General features: G+C 46.2%; 1 protein-coding gene across 1 annotated transcript in view; it reads right to left on the bottom strand.

Moving 5' to 3' along the window:
• Nucleotides 1-17,500, bottom strand: part of LOC129838296 (leucine-rich repeat-containing G-protein coupled receptor 5-like) — a gene marked incomplete in the record, with an annotated part of 131,651 nt that overhangs the window by 18,746 nt on the left and 95,405 nt on the right. Inside the window, 1 exon segment of the mRNA XM_055905185.1 lies at nt 14,119-14,190. Coding sequence (XP_055761160.1) covers nt 14,119-14,190 — 72 coding nt within the window.

Genomic DNA, 17,500 nt, shown 5'->3' with positions numbered 1-17,500 from the left:
ATATAGTCCATATCCAGTTATATATAGTTAATATATCCAGTTATATATAGTCTATATCCAGTTATATATAGTCCATATCCAGTTATATATAGTTAATATATCCAGTTATATACAGTCCATATCCAGTTATATATAGTCTATATCCAGTTATATATAGTCTATATCCAGTTATATATAGTCCATATCCAGTTATGTACAGTCTATATCCAGTTATATATAGTCTATATCCAGGTATATATAGTCTATATCCAGTTATATCTAGTCTATATCCAGTCTATATCCAGTTATATATAGTCTATATCCAGGTATATATAGTCTATATCCAGTTATATACAGTCTATATCCAGTTATATCTAGTCTATATCCAGTTATATATAGACTATATACAGTGATATACAGCCTACATATAGTATTATACAGCCATTTCCCTTTTCTGTTCATGTAAGCGCTGGTTTTTCACTGTGGAGTATTTAGGAGACAGCCCGGGAAGAAAAAAAAGCAATGCCCAGATCCGCAAGACTAAACAGAACGGGCAGTGGTTCATTCTAAAGTTGACTGTCAAGTGTGTGTGTGTATTCAGAATCCCATGGAGGGTGTAGCACACTGACAGTGGGATGAATAGAGAGGTGCCCTCTTTCCAAACACGACGAGGTTCTATCAACAAGGAAGGATGCAGCAGCCCTGTACCCTGCAAGGCTAACCCCCAGTTTAAACACACTAATAATACTGACAATAATATTACAACTACATCAAGAAGAAGAAATTAGTTCCTATCCTAGTCATCCACGTGTAATGAGTTCCTATCCTAGTCATCCGCGTGTAATGAGTTTCTATCCTAGTCATCCACGTGTAATGAGTTCCTATCCTAGTCATCCACGTGTAATGAGTTCCTATCCTAGTCATCCGCGTGTAATGAGTTCATATCCTAGTCATCCACGTGTAATGAGTTCCTATCCTAGTCATCCGCGTGTAATGAGTTCCTATCCTAGTCATCCGCGTGTAATGAGTTCCTATCCTAGTCATCCACGTGTAATGAGTTCCTATCCTAGTCATCCACGTGTAATGAGTTCCTATCCTAGTCAGCCACGTGTAATTAGTTCCTATCCTAGTCAGCCACGTGTAATTAGTTCCTATCCTAGTCATCCACGTGTAATTAGTTCCTATCCTAGTCAGCCGTGTGTAATGAGTTCCTATCCTAGTCAGCCACGTGTAATGAGTTCCTATCCTAGTCAGCCGTGTGTAATTAGTTACTATCCTAGTCAGCCGTGTGTAATTAGTTCCTATCCTAGTCAGCCGTGTGCAATTAGTTCCTATCCTAGTCAGCAAAGTGTTATTAGTTCCTATCCTAGTCAGCCACGTGTAATGAGTTCCTATCCTAGTCAGCCGTGTGTAATTAGTTCCTATCCTAGTCGGCCACGTGTAATTAGTTCCTATCCTAGTCAGCCGCGTGTAATTAGTTCCTATCCTAGTCAGCCATGTGTAATTAGTTCCTATCCTAGTCAGTCGTGTGTAATTAGTTCCTATCCTAGTCAGCCGTGTGTAATTAGTTCCTATCCTAGTCAGCCACGTGTAATGAGATCCTAGTCAGCCACGTGTAATTAGTTCCTATCCTAGTCAGCCGTGTGTAATTAGTTCCTATCCTAGTCAGCCGTGTGTAATTAGTTCCTATCCTAGTCAGCCACGTGTAATGAGTTCCTATCCTAGTCAGCCGCGTGTTACTAGTTCCTATCCTAGTCAGCCGTGTGTAATTAGTTCCTATCCTAGTCAGCCGTGTGTAATTAGTTACTATCCTAGTCAGCCGTGTGTAATTAGTTCCTATCCTAGTCAGCCGTGTGTAATTAGTTCCTATCCTAGTCAGCCACGTGTTATTAGTTCCTATCCTAGTCAGCCACGTGTAATGAGTTCCTATCCTAGTCAGCCGTGTGTAATTAGTTCCTATCCTAGTCGGCCACGTGTAATTAGTTCCTATCCTAGTCAGCCGCGTGTAATTAGTTCCTATCCTAGTCAGCCATGTGTAATTAGTTCCTATCCTAGTCAGTCGTGTGTAATTAGTTCCTATCCTAGTCAGCCGTGTGTAATTAGTTCCTATCCTAGTCAGCCACGTGTAATGAGATCCTAGTCAGCCACGTGTAATTAGTTCCTATCATAGTCAGCCGTGTGTAATTAGTTCCTATCCTAGTCAGCCGTGTGTAATTAGTTCCTATCCTAGTCAGCCGTGTGTAATTAGTTCCTATCCTAGTCAGCCACGTGTAATGAGTTCCTATCCTAGTCAGCCGTGTGTTACTAGTTCCTATCCTAGTCAGCCGTGTGTAATTAGCTCCTATGCTAGTCAGCCGTGTGTAATTAGTTCCTATCCTAGTCAGCCACGTGTAATGAGTTCCTATCCTAGTCAGCCGTGTGTAATTAGTTCCTATCCTAGTCAGCCGTGTGTAATTAGTTCCTACCCTAGTCAGCCACGTGTAATGAGTTCATATCCTAGTCAGCAGTGTGTAATTAGTTCCTATCCTAGTCAGCCGTGTGTAATTAGTTCCTATCCTAGTCAGCCGTGTGTAATTAGTTCCTATCCTAGTCAGCCGTGTGTAATGAGTTCCTATCCTAGTCAGCCGTGTGTAATTAGTTCCTATCCTAGTCAGCCGTGTGTAATTAGTTCCTATCCTAGTCAGCCACGTGTAATGAGTTCCTATCCTAGTCAGCCACGTGTAATGAGTTCCTATCCTAGTCAGCCGTGTGTAATGAGTTCCTATCCTAGTCAGCCGTGTGTAATGAGTTCCTATCCTAGTCAGCCACGTGTAATGAGTTCCTATCCTAGTCATCCACGTGTAATGAGTTCCTATCCTAGTCATCCACGTGTAATGAGTTCCTATCCTAGTCAGCCACGTGTAATGAGTTCCTATCCTAGTCAGCCGCGTGTAATGAGTTCCTATCCTAGTCAGCCACGTGTAATGAGTTGCTATCCTAGTCAGCCGTGTGTAATGAGTTCCTATCCTAGTCAGCCGTGTGTAATTAGTTCCTATCCTAGTCAGCCACGTGTAATGAGTTCCTATCCTAGTCAGCCGCGTGTAATGAGTTCCTATCCTAGTCAGCCACGTGTAATGAGTTCCTATCCTAGTCAGCCGTGTGTAATGAGTTCCTATCCTAGTCAGACGTGTGTAATTAGTTCCTATCCTAGTCAGCCACGTGTAATGAGTTCCTATCCTAGTCATCCACGTGTAATTAGTTCCTATCCTAGTCAGCCGTGTGTAATTAGTTCCTATCCTAGTGAGCCATGTGTAATGAGTTCCTATCCTAGTCAGACGTGTGTAATTAGTTCCTATCCTAGTCAGCCGTGTGTAATGAGTTCCTATCCTAGTCAGCCACGTGTAATGAGTTCCTATCCTAGTCATCCACGTGTAATGAGTTCCTATCCTAGTCATCCACGTGTAATGAGTTCCTATCCTAGTCAGCCACGTGTAATGAGTTCCTATCCTAGTCATCCGCGTGTAATGAGTTTCTATCCTAGTCATCCACGTGTAATGAGTTCCTATCCTAGTCATCCACGTGTAATGAGTTCCTATCCTAGTCAGCCGCATGTAATGCGTCACAAATTAAAAAGCTCAGCGAAGGACCTACCACTGTTCTATTCTCCTCTGTTCTCCTCTGTTCTCCTCTGTTCTCCATACACACTGAACACAAAGGTAACTAATTCAGTATCTCCCCTCTTTCTTTCTCTCTCTCTCAGGGTGCGACCCAGTATCTCCTCTCTCTCTCTCACAGGGTGCATACCCAGTATCTCCTCTCTCTCTCTCCCAGGGTGCATACCCAGTATCTCCTCTCTCTCTCACAGGGTGCATACCCAGTATCTCCTCTCTCTCTCTCCCAGGGTGCATACCCAGTATCTCCTCTCTCTCTATCCCAGGGTGCGACCCAGTATCTCCTCATTCTCTCCCAGGGTGCATACCCAGTATCTCCTCATTCTCTCCCAGGGTGCATACCCAGTATCTCCTCTCTCTCTCTCCCAGGGTGCATACCCAGTATCTCATCTCTCTCTCTCCCAGGGTGCAAACCCAGTATCTCCTCATTCTCTCCCAGGGTGCATACCCAGTATCTCCTCTCTCTCTCTCCCAGGGTGCAAACCCAGTATCTCCTCTCTCTCTCCCAGGGTGCATACCCAGTATCTCCTCATTCTCTCCCAGGGTGCATACCCAGTATCTCCTCATTATCTCCCAGGGTGCATACCCCGTATCTCCTCTCTCTCTCTCCCAGGGTGCATACCCAGTATCTCCTCATTCTCTCCCAGGGTACATACCCAGTATCTCCTCTCATTCTCTCCCAGGGTGCATACCCAGTATCTCATCATTCTCTCCCAGGGTGCATACCCAGTATCTCCTCTCTCTCTCTCCCAGGGTGCATACCCAGTATCTCCCCTCTCTCTCTCTCCCAGGGTGCATACCCAGTATCTCCTCTCATTCTCTCCCAGGGTGCATACCCAGTATCTCCTCTCTCTCTCCCAGGGTGCATACCCAGTATCTCCTCTCATTCTCTCCCAGGGTGCATACCCAGTATCTCCTCTCATTCTCTCCCAGGGTGCATACCCAGTATCTCCTCTCATTCTCTCCCAGGGTGCATACCCAGTATCTCCTCTCTCTCTCCCCGGGTGCATACCCAGTATCTCCTCTCTCTCTCTCCTAGGGTGCAAACCCAGTATCTCATCTCTCTCGCTCTCTCTCTCTCCCAGGGTCTAAAGTAGTGCACTATATAGGGAATAGGGCTCTGGTCTAAAGTAGTGCACTACATAGGGAATAAGGCACCATTTGGAACACACCCAACATCTCCTTTCCAGTATTTCCCCAACCCTGGCGTCGGCATATTTCAAAGGGCCTCTGCGTTAAAGCAGACGACTAGATAAAGACATTGTTCACTAATCCTTTCCTGCACCGGCCAGGGCCATAAACACAATGCATCGGTTGGCACGGGGCTTTGAAAAGCCTCCTAATGGCATAGCAGAGAGAGAGAGAATCTGTGTTGGAGCCTCAATTACAACTCAAGTGTCTGCCTGGGACCCATTTCAACAAAGAGGGGAGTAGTGCTGAGGGCCTGGGGGGGCCACTACTCAAATGGAAAGACAACCACTTCAGAAAAGCCAGGACATTTTAATCGACACATCTTTTTTTAAAGCATTGTGCACCAGCTGCATTGCGTCACCACTATAGTGGTCTCTCTCTCTCTCTCTCTCTCTCTCTCTCTCTCTCTCTCTCTCTCTCTCTCTCTCTCTCTCTCTCTCTCTCTCTCTCTCTCTCTCTCTCTCTCTCTCTCTCTCTCTCTCTCTCTCTCTCTCTCTCTCTCTCTCATATATGTTAACATTGCCAAAGCAAGTGAAATATATAATAAACAAAAACATTACACTTAGAGATAAACAGATAAACAGAATACAACTCATTCACTCAGGAGGAGGAGAGATAAACAGAATACAACTCATTCACTAAGGAGGAGGAGAGAGATAAACAGAATACAACTCATTCACTAAGGAGGAGGAGGAGAGATAAACAGAATACAACTCATTCACTAAGGAGGAGAGAGATAAACAGAATACAACTCATTCACTAAGGAGGAGGAGGAGAGATAAACAGAATACAACTCATTCACTAAGGAGGAGGAGAGAGATAAACAGAATACAACTCATTCACTAAGGAGGAGGAGGAGAGATAAACAGAATACAACTCATTCACTAAGGAGGAGGAGAGATAAACAGAATACAACTCATTCACTAAGGAGGAGGAGAGATAAACAGAATACAACTCATTCACTAAGGAGGAGGAGAGATAAACAGAATACAACTCATTCACTAAGGAGGAGGAGAGATAAACAGAATACAACTCATTCACTAAGGAGGAGGAGAGAGATAAACAGAATACAACTCATTCACTAAGGAGGATGAGAGACATAAACAGAATACAACTCATTCATCCAGGAAGAGGAAAGGGAAGAACGGAGGAGAACGTACAGCTGATTGGCTGTTATATCACCTATAAGGATACAGTTGGGCTCTTTGTTATATAGTGGCTATTGACATGCATTCATTCTCTCCAGGAAGCAGACGGAATCCATGTTAAATAGTGAAGCTCACAGGCAGTAACATCACCTGAATGAATGATCTGACTGAGCTATTTGGAATATAGGAGGATATTGTTCTGGTTTATTTCTCTTTATATAGCGAAGGGGTTTCCGTCGGAGGTGGACGGACGGGAGGATGGTAGCCGAGGCGAAGCTCCTTCCTCATAACTCTGGCTCACAAGGTGGTCCGAGTGGAAACTTTAGACTCCGCTTCATCCAATCAAAATTCCCCGAGGAGGGGCACATCTGCCTGGCTGTTGGGATGGGTGAGCGGAGAGCAGGGGTTGATGGGAGGGGGAGGCGGGGGAAGGAGTGAGGTTGGAGTGGGATGGGTGATTGGAGAGGAGAGCAGGGGTTGATGGGAGGGGGAGGCGGGGAAAGGAGTGAGGTTGGGGTGGGATGGGTGAGAGGAGAGGAGAGCAGGGGTTGATGGGATGGGGAGGCGGGGGAAGGAGTGAGGTTGGAGGGGGGTGGGATGTTCAGTAGTGAGGTTGGGGTGGGGTGGGATGTTCAGTAGTGAGGTTGGGGTGGGGTGGGATGTTCAGGAGTGGTCCGTCTGCTTACAGATCTCAGTAACACACTGCAGTGTGAGAGACAGCAGCTCTCAGTAACACACAGCAGCTCTCAGTAACACACTGCAGTGTGAGTGACAGCAGCTCTCAATAACACACTGCAGTGTGAGTGACAGCAGCTCTCAGTAACACACTGCAGTGTGAGTGACAGCAGCTCTCAGTAACACACTGCAGTGTGAGTGACAGCAGCTCTCAGTAACACACTGCAGTGTGAGAGACAGCAGCTCTCAGTAACACACTGCAGTGTGAGAGACAGCAGCTCTCAGTAACACACTGCAGTGTGAGAGACAGCAGCTCTCAGTAACACACTGCAGTGTGAGTGACAGCAGCTCTCAGTAACACACTGCAGTGTGAGTGACAGCAGCTCTCAGTAACACACTGCAGTGTGAGAGACAGCAGCTCTCAGTAACACACTGCAGTGTGAGAGACAGCAGCTCTCAGTAACACACTGCAGTGTGAGAGACAGCAGCTCTCAGTAACACACTGCAGTGTGAGAGACAGCAGCTCTCAGTAACACACTGCAGTGTGAGAGACAGCAGCTCTCAGTAACACACTGCAGTGTGAGAGACAGCAGCTCTCAGTAACACACTGCAGTGTGAGAGACAGCAGCTCTCAGTAACACACTGCAGTGTGAGAGACAGCAGCTCTCAGTAACACACTGCAGTGTGAGAGACAGCAGCTCTCAGTAACACACTGCAGTGTGAGAGACAGCAGCTCTCAGTAACACACTGCAGTGTGAGAGACAGCAGCTCTCAGTAACACACTGCAGCTCTCAGTAACACACTGCAGTGTGAGAGACAGCAGCTCTCAGTAACACACTGCAGTGTGAGAGACAGCAGCTCTCAGTAACACACTGCAGTGTGAGAGACAGCAGCTCTCAGTAACACACTGCAGTGTGAGAGACAGCAGCTCTCAGTAACACACTGCAGTGTGAGAGACAGCAGCTCTCAGTAACACACTGCAGTGTGAGAGACAGCAGCTCTCAGTAACACACTGCAGCTCTCATTAACTGCAGAATAACACCTTTGCCTTGAACCCTCCAGCACCCTCTCTCTCTCTCTCACACACACACACACACACACACACACACACACACACACACACACATACACACACACACACACACACACACACACACACACACACACACACACACACACACACACACACACACACACACACACACACACACACACACACACACACACACACACACACACACACACACACACACACACACACACACACAACATCCTTGGGTGGTTGATTCAGACCACATCGTGTGTGTGAGAGTGTGTATGGATGGGGGAGGGGGTCCTGACCACACACACACACACACACACACACACACACACACACACACACACACACACACACACACACACACACACACACACACACACACACACACACACACACACACACACACACACACACACACACACACACGCTGCGTGAGGGAGCGGAGAACAACTGTCATTCCACTGATAAACACGGCTGGGTATTTAGCCCTTCCCTCTCTCTCTCTCCAATTCATTTACGCTATTTGTGTATTTTCACTTTAAATTGTTGACAGAAGCGTGTTTAGTAAATATGGTGCGGATCACATTTCTGCCATCACGGAGAGCTCTGCAGAGTCCTGAGATGTAGATGTATATTTGTGGACGGGGGAGGAAGGGAGGAGGGGGAGGAGACACATCTCAGAGCCAGGAGGTCCATGCTTGCTCGGAAGAATTTTATGTTGACGTTTCTTGCAGAGACCCAGCTCTGTGATCTAAACCTGGCAGAGACAGAAAGACTCCACTACGCTTTGGTCTGGTCTTCTCTGGTCTGGTCTTCTCTGGTCTGGTCTTCTCTGGTCTGGTCTTCTCTGGTCTGGTCTTCTCTGCTCTGGTCTTCTCTGGTCTGGTCTTCTCTGGTCTAGTCTTCTCTGGTCTGGTCTTCTCTGGTCTGGTCTTCTCTGGTCTGGTCTTTCCTGGTCTTCTCTGGTCTGGTCTTCCCTGGTCTTCTCTCGTCTTCTTGGCTCTGGTCTTCTCTGGTCTGGTCTTCTCTGGTCTGGTCTGGTCTTCTCTGGTCTGGTCTGGTCTTCTCTGGTCTGGTCTTCTCTGGTCTGGTCTTCTCTGGTCTGGTCTTCTCTGGTCTAGTCTTCTCTGGTCTGGTCTTCTCTGGTCTGGTCTTCTCTGGTATAGTCTTCTCTGGTCTGGTCTTGCCTGGTCTTCTCTGGTCTGGTCTTCTCTGGTCTGGTCTTCCCTGGTCTTCTCTGGTCTTCTCTCGTCTTCTTGGCTCTGGTCTTCTCTGGTCTGGTTTTCCCTGGTCTTCTCTGGTCTGGTCTTATCTGGTCTTCTCTGGTTTCTCTGGTCTTCTCTGGTCTTTTCTGGTCTTCTCTGGCCTTCTTGGCTCTGGTCTTCTCTGGTCTGGTCTAATGTGTTCTGGTCTTCTCTGGTCTGTTCTAATGTGTTCTGGTCTTCTCTGGTCTGATCTAGTCTAGTCTGGTCTTCTCTGGTCTGGTCTAATGTGTTCTGGTCTTCTCTGGTCTGTTCTAATGTGTTCTGGTCTTCTCTGGTCTGATCTAGTCTAGTCTGGTCTTCTCTGGTCTGGTCTAATTTGTTCTGGTCTTCTCTGGTCTGGTCTAATGTGTTCTGGTCTTCTCTGGTCTGTTCTAATGTGTTCTGGTCTTCTCTGGTCTGATCTAGTGTGTTCTGGTCTTCTCTGGTCTGATCTAGTCTAGTCTGGTCTTCTCTGGTCTGCTCTAATGTGTTCTGGTCTTCTCTGGTCTGGTCTAATGTGTTCTGGTCTGATCTGAGACCAGATCTGTTCTGGTGATCTGATCTGTTCTGGTGATCAGTGAGCACAAGAGTCCTGCCTGCCTGTCTGTCAGTTTGCTTGTCTGTCTGTTCGCCTGCCTGTCTCCCGTATGAAGGCCAGGTTGTCTTCCTTAAAAGAGTCAGTCAGTCACCGTCTGTAATTATCCTGCACCTAAACAATAACGCTTTCAGACTGAAAACAGACACATTGTCTGAGGAGACAAATGCTCGTTCCAACCCACTGCCTGCTGTCTGCTCCTGTCTCCGGTCTGAGACAATAAGAGAGGAGAGCTACCTGGTGGAGAGCTACCCCCCCCCCCTCCTCCTCCGCCCCACCCAGCCACACTGGAACAGTGACCTGAGATGTCAGTCTTGTTTGTCGTTGGGTTGAAAGGGGATTCTGTAATCCTCTCCCTGTCCCTCCTCCCTGGCTTTGTAACCTCTTCCCACAGCCCAGAGAAAAAGCTGAAAGGTCAATTGAGGCAGCCATTGTTGTCTATCAATTCACTGGTTGTGTGTTGTGTGTCAGTCCTGCGTGGCTGAAAAGGTGGTTGGTAGTCCTCCGCCCTAGCAGTCTGCGGACGTTCCCCGACATAACTCTTTCAGCAACGTCTCGGAGGTGTTTGTTAGTCCTCCGCCCTAGCAGCCTGTGGACGCTCCCCAACATAACTCTTTCAGCAACGTCTCAACGGTGTTTGTTAGTCCTCCGCCCTAGCAGTCTGCGAACGCTCCCCAACATAACTCTTTCAGCAACGTCTCGGAGGTGTTTGGTAGTCCTCCGCCCTAGCAGCCTGCGGACGCTCCCCAACATAACTCTTTCAACAACGTCTCGGAGGTGTTTGGTAGTCCTCCGCCCTAGCAGTCTGCAGACGCTCCCCAACATAACTCTTTCAACAACGTCTCGGAGGTGTTTGGTAGTCCTCCGCCCTAGCAGTCTGTGGACGCTCCCCAACATAACTCTTTCAACAACGTCTCGGAGGTGTTTGTTAGTCCTCCGCCCTAGCAGTCTGCGGACGCTCCCCAACATAACTCTTTCAGCAACGTCTCGGAGGTGTTTGTTAGTCCTCCGCCCTAGCAGTCTGCGGACGCTCCCCAACACAACTCTTTCAACAACGTCTCGGAGGTGTTTGGTAGTCCTCCGCCTTAGCAGTCTGCGGACGCTCCCCAACATAACTCTTTCAACAACGTCTCGGAGGTGTTTGTTAGTCCTCCGCCCTAGCAGTCTGCGGCCGCTCCCCGACATAACTCTTTCAGCAACGTCTCAGAGGTGTTTGGTAGTCCTCCGCCCTAGCAGTCTGCGGACGCTCCCCAACATAACTCTTTCAGCAACGTCTCGGAGGTGTTTGTTAGTCCTCCGCCCTAGCAGTCTGCGGACGTTCCCCAACATAACTCTTTCAACAACGTCTCGGAGGTGTTTGGTAGTCCTCCGCCCTAGCAGTCTGCGGACGCTCCCCAACATAACTCTTTCAACAACGTCTCGGAGGTGTTTGTTAGTCCTCCGCCCTAGCAGTCTGCGGACGCTCCCCAACATAACTCTTTCAACAACGTCTCGGAGGTGTTTGGTAGTGAAGAAAACCACTGTTACTGAAGACTACTGTTACTGAAGACCACTGCTACTGAAGACCACTGTTACTGAAGACTACTGTTACTGAAAACTACTGTTACTGAAGACTACTGTTACTGAAGACTACTGCTACTGAAGACTACTGTTACTGAAGACCACTGTTACTGAAGACCACTGTTACTGAAGACTACTGTTACTGAAGACCACTGTTACTGAAGACTACTGCTACTGAAGACCACTGTTACTGAAGACCACTGTTACTGAAGACTACTGTTACTGAAGACTACTGCTACTGAAGACTACTGCTACTGAAGACCACTGTTACTGAAGACCACTGTTACTGAAGACTACTGTTACTGAAGACTACTGTTACTGAAGATACTAGTTGGATCCCAAATGGCACCCTATTCCCTATATAGTGCACTGCTTTTGACCAGAGCCCTATTCCCTATATTGTGCACTGCTTTTGACCAGAGCCCTATTCCCTATATTGTGCACTGCTTTTGACCAGCGCCCTATAGTACCATTTAGGACCCAGCCACTCTGTCTGTACAACACACATTCAGACCTGTTGAGGTAACAACAGCTGCTCTGTTCTCCCTGCCAACCTGCTCTGAGCGAGACAGACGCCGTATGGGACAATGCTTATTAATGAATGTGATCTTAGACTGATAATCCACGTGCGTTTGGAGGGGTAAGAGAGAGGAGGGGGAAGGAGAGAGGAGGAGAAAGGAGAGAGGAGGGGAAAGGTAAAGAGAAGAGAAGGGAGAGAGGAGGAGGAAGGAGAGGAGGAGGGATGGAGAGAGGAGGAGGAAGGAGAGGAGGAGGGATGGAGAGAGGAGGAGGAAGGAGAGAGGAGGGGAAAGGTAAAGAGAAGAGAAGGGAGAGAGGAGGAGGAAGGAGAGGAGGAAGGATGGAGAGAGGAGGAGAAAGGAGAGAGGAGGGGAAAGGTAAAGAGAAGAGAAGGGAGAGAGGAGGAGGAAGGAGAGGAGGAGGGATGGAGAGAGGAGGAGGAAGGAGAGAGGAGGGGAAAGGTAAAGAGAAGAGAAGGGAGAGAGGAGGAGGAAGGAGAGGAGGAGGGATGGAGAGAGGAGGAGGAAGGAGAGGAGGAGGGATGGAGAGAGGAGGAGGAAGGAGAGGAGGAGGGATGGAGAGAGGAGGAGGAAGGTACAGAGAAGAGAAGGGAGAGAGGAGGAGGAAGGTACAGAGAAGAGAAGGGAGAGAGGAGGAGGAAGGTACAGAGAAGGGACTCCAGTGAAAGACAATCTGCATTCAGCTCTCCTTCCTATCTCCCCTCTTCTTCGTCTCTTCTATCTCCGCTGATCAAAGGTAAGGCTCTCTCTATTGCCCCACATTGATTTAGACTCTCCATTCCAACTCTCTCGGTACCCCCCCACCCCATTTTACACACACACAAACGCACGAACACACAAGCACACACACCTCTCCCACCTCATCAGGCCACTTATGGAGAGAGGGAGAGAGAGGGAGAGCCTGATAAAAAAACACAGTAACTGATGCTGAAACCGAAAGTGGAGATAGTCTCTAGTTGCCTGGAGATTTCCTTAACGGAAAAGGTCAAGGATAGACAGGGGATGGAGAGAGCGAGAGAAGAAAGGTAGAGAGAGAGAAGAAAGATAGAGAGAGAGAGAGAGAGAGAGAGAGAGAGAGGAGAAAGACAGCATGAGAAGAAAAATCGAGAGAGAGAGGACAAAGAGAGAGAGGAGATAGAGATAGAGATAGAGAGAGAGAGAGAGAGAGAGAGAGAGAGAGAGAGAGAGAGAGAGAGAGAGAGAGAGAGAGAGAGAGAGAGAGAATTAGGATCTGTCTAAAAATACTGCCAATCGGTTATAGAACCCATTGCCCTTTATGGTTGTGAGGTCTGGGGTCCGCTCACCAACCAATAATTCACAAAATGGGACAAACATCAAATTGAGTCTCTGCATGCAGAATTCTACTAAAATATCCTCCGTGTACAACGTAAAACACCAAATAATGCATGTAGAGCAGAATTAGGCCGATACCCGCTAATGATCAAAATCCAGAAAATATACGTTATATTCTACAACCACCTAAAAGGAAGCGATTCCCAAACTGGTCAGCCATCACCTAAAGAGAGATGAACCTGGAGAAGAGTCCCCTAAGCAAGCTGGTCCTAGGGCTCTGTTCACAAACACAAACAGACCCCACAGAGCCCCGGGACAGCAACACAATTAGACCCAACCAAATCATGAGAAAACAAAAAGATAATTACTTGACACATTGGAAAGAATTAACAAAAAAACTGAGCAGTGGCAGAATACCTGACCACTGTTACTGACCCAAACTTAAGGAAAGCTTTGACTATGTACAGACTCAGTGAGCATAGCCTTGCTATTGAGAAAGGCCACCGAAGGCAGACCTGGCTCTCAAGAGATTACAGGCTATGTGCGCACTGCCCACAAATTGAGGTGGAAACTGAGCTGCACTTCCTAACCTCCTGCCAAATGTATGACCATATTAGAGACACATATTTCCCTCAGATTACACAGACCCACAAAGAAATACCACAGTGTTCCATCACAGCAGCAAGATTTGTGACCTGTTGCCACAAGAAAAGGTCAACCAGTGAAGAACAAACACCATTGTAAATACACACCATATTTATGTTTAATTATTTTCCATTTTGTACTTTAACTATTTACACATCATTACAACACTGTATATACTGTAGACATAATATGACATTTGAAATGTCTTTATTCTTTTGGAAACTTTGTGAGTGTAATATTTACTGTAAATTTTCTACTGTTTATTTCACTTTTGTTATTGTCTATTTCACTTGTGTTGGCAATGTTAACATATGTTTCCCATGCCAATAAAGCCCTTAAATTGAATTAAGAGAGAGAGAAAGAGAGAGAGAAAGCGAGAGAGAAAAAAGCGAGTGAGAGAGAGAGAGAGAGAGAGAGAGAGAGAGAGAGAGAGAGAGAGAGAGAGAGAGAGAGGAGAAAGGTAGTGAGAAGAGAGGCTCATTCCTATTGAAAAGAGAGCTTCTTTAATTTGGACGGGGCAGCAGCGATGGTGGAGGAGGAAGTCGATCGACACTCACAGAGACTGGAGGTTCCTGAGGTTCTGAAGGGCTTCTCCTGGAACCCGTCGTAGCTGGTTGTTCTGAAGCATCCTGCATGGGAATATAAAACGCAAGAGATCGTCAGGGCAGGGGGAAGAAAACTGACGGAGCACCTGTAAGGCTCTCTATGACTTAGACTATCAGAGAGAGGTGACACTGACACAAAACACAGACCCTTTATAATCTATCAGAGAGAGGTGACACTGACACAAAACACAGACCCTTTATAATCTATCAGAGAGAGGTGACACTGACACAGAACACAGACCCTTTATAATCTATCAGAGAGAGGTGACACTGACACGGAACACAGACCCTTTATAATCTATCAGAGAGAGGTGACACTGACACAGAACACAGACCCCTTTATAATCTATCAGAGAGAGGTGACACTGACACAGAACACAGACACAGACCCTTTATAATCTATCAGAGAGAGGTGACACTGACACGGAACACAGACCCTTTATAATCTATCAGAGAGAGGTGACACTGACACGGAACACAGACCCCTTTATAATCTATCAGAGAGAGGTGACACTGACACGGAACACAGACCCTTTATATCTATCAGAGAGAGGTGACACTGACACGGAACACAGACCCTTTAAAATCTATCAGAGAGAGGTGACACTGACACGGAACACAGACACAGACCCTTTATAATCTATCAGAGAGAGGTGACACTGACACAAAACACAGACCCCTTATAATCTATCAGAGAGAGGTGACACTGACACGGAACACAGACCCCTTTATAATCTATCAGAGAGAGGTGACACTGACACGGAACACAGACCCTTTATAATCTATCAGAGAGAGGTGACACTGACACGGAACACAGACACAGACTCTTTTAAATCTATCAGAGAGAGGTGACACTGACACGGAACACAGACCCCTTTATAATCTATCAGAGAGAGGTGACACTGACACGGAACACAGACCCCTTTATAATCTATCAGAGAGAGGTGACACTGACACAGAACACAGACCCTTTATAATCTATCAGAGAGAGGTGACACTGACAGGGAACACAGACACAGACCCTTTTAAATCTATCAGAGAGAGGTGACACTGACACGGAACACAGACCCTTTATAATCTATCAGAGAGAGGTGACACTGACACAGAACACAGACCCTTTATAATCTATCAGAGAGAGGTGACACTGACACAGAACACAGAACCTTTATAATCTATCAGAGAGAGGTGACACTGACACGGAACACAGACCCTTTATAATCTATCAGAGAGAGGTGACACTGACACGGAACACAGACCCCTTTATAATCTATCAGAGAGGTGACACTGACACAGAACACAGACCCTTTATAATCTATCAGAGAGAGGTGACACTGACACAGAACACAGACCCCTTTATATCTATCAGAGAGAGGTGACACTGACACAGAACACAGACCCTTTATAATCTATCAGAGAGAGGTGACACTGACACAGAACACAGACCCTTTATAATCTATCAGAGAGAGGTGACACTGACACGGAACACAGACCCCTTTATAATCTATCAGAGAGAGGTGACACTGACACGGAACACAGACCCCTTTATAATCTATCAGAGAGAGGTGACACTGACACGGAACACAGACACAAAACAGCTGTAGGGTAGACTCTATGTATTCATATAGCCTGTAGCTGTAGGGTAGACTGTGTATGTATATAGCCTGTAGCTGTGGGGTAGACTCTATGTATTTATATAGCCTGTAGCTGTGGGGTAGACTGTGTATGTATATAGCCTGTAGCTGTAGGGTAGACTGTGTATGTATATAGCCTGTAGCTGTGGGGTAGACTCTATGTATTTATATAGCCTGTAGCTGTGGGGTAGACTCTATGTATTTATATAGCCTGTAGCTGTAGGGTAGATTGTGTATTTATATAGCCTGTAGCTGTAGGGTAGACTGTGTATTTATATAGCCTGTAGCTGTAGGGTAGACTGTGTATTTATATAGCCTGTAGCTGTGGGGTAGACTCTATGTATTTATATAGCCTGTAGCTGTAGGGTAGACTGTGTATTTATATAGCCTGTAGCTGTGGGGTAGACTCTATGTATTTATATAGCCTGTAGCTGTAGGGTAGACTCTATGTATTTATATAGCCTGTAGCTTTAGGGTAGACTGTATATTTATATAGCCTGTAGCTTTGGGGTAGACTCTATGTATTTATATAGCCTGTAGCTGTAGGGTAGACTCTATGTATTTATATAGCCTGTAGCTTTAGGGTAGACTGTGTATTTATATAGCCTGTAGCTGTAGGGTAGACTGTGTATTTATATAGCCTGTAGCTGTGGGGTAGACTCTATGTATTTATATAGCCTGTAGCTGTAGGGTAGACTCTATGTATTTATATAGCCTGTAGCTTTAGGGTAGACTGTGTATTTATATAGCCTGTAGCTGTAGGGTAGACTCTATGTATTTATATAGCCTGTAGCTTTAGGGTAGACTGTGTATTTATATAGCCTGTTGCTGTGGGGTAGACTCTATGTATTTATATAGCCTGTAGCTGTAGGGTAGACTCTATGTATTTATATAGCCTGTAGCTGTAGGGTAGACTGTGTATTTATATAGCCTGTAGCTTTAGGGTAGACTGTGTATTTATATAGCCTGTAGCTTTAGGGTAGACTTTTTATTTATATAGCCTGTAGCTGTAGGGTAGACTGTGTATTTATATAGCCTGTAGCTGTGGGGTAGACTCTATGTATTTATATAGCCTGTAGCTGTAGGGTAGACTGTGTATTTATATAGCCTGTAGCTGTGGGGTAGACTCTATTTATTTATATAGCCTGTAGCTGTGGGGTAGACTCTATGTATTTATATAGCCTGTAGCTGTAGGGTAGACTGTGTATTTATATAGCCTGTAGCTGTGGGGTAGACTCTATGTATTTATATAGCCTGTAGCTGTAGGGTAGACTCTATGTATTTATATAGCCTGTAGCTTTAGGGTAGACTGTGTATTTATATAGCCTGTAGCTTTAGGGTAGACTGTGTATTTATATAGCCTGTAGCTGTAGGGTAGACTGTGTATTTATATAGCCTGTAGCTGTGGGGTAGACTCTATGTATTTATATAGCCTGTAGCTGTAGGGTAGACTCTATGTATTTATATAGCCTGTAGCTGTAGGGTAGACTGTGTATTTATATAGCCTGTAGCTGTAGGGTAGACTGTGTATTTATATAGCCTGTAGCTGTAGGGTAGACAGTGTATTTATATAGCCTGTAGCTGTGGGGTAGACTGTGTATTTATATAGCCTGTAGCTGTAGGGTAGACTGTGTATTTATATAGCCTGTAGCTGTAGGGTAGACTGTGTATTTATATAGCCTGTAGCTGTAGGGTAGACTGTG

Source organism: Salvelinus fontinalis, chromosome 39 (assembly GCF_029448725.1).
Source record: "Salvelinus fontinalis isolate EN_2023a chromosome 39, ASM2944872v1, whole genome shotgun sequence".
NCBI lineage: Eukaryota > Metazoa > Chordata > Actinopteri > Salmoniformes > Salmonidae > Salvelinus > Salvelinus fontinalis.
This window is presented reverse-complemented; position numbering and strand designations above follow the sequence as displayed.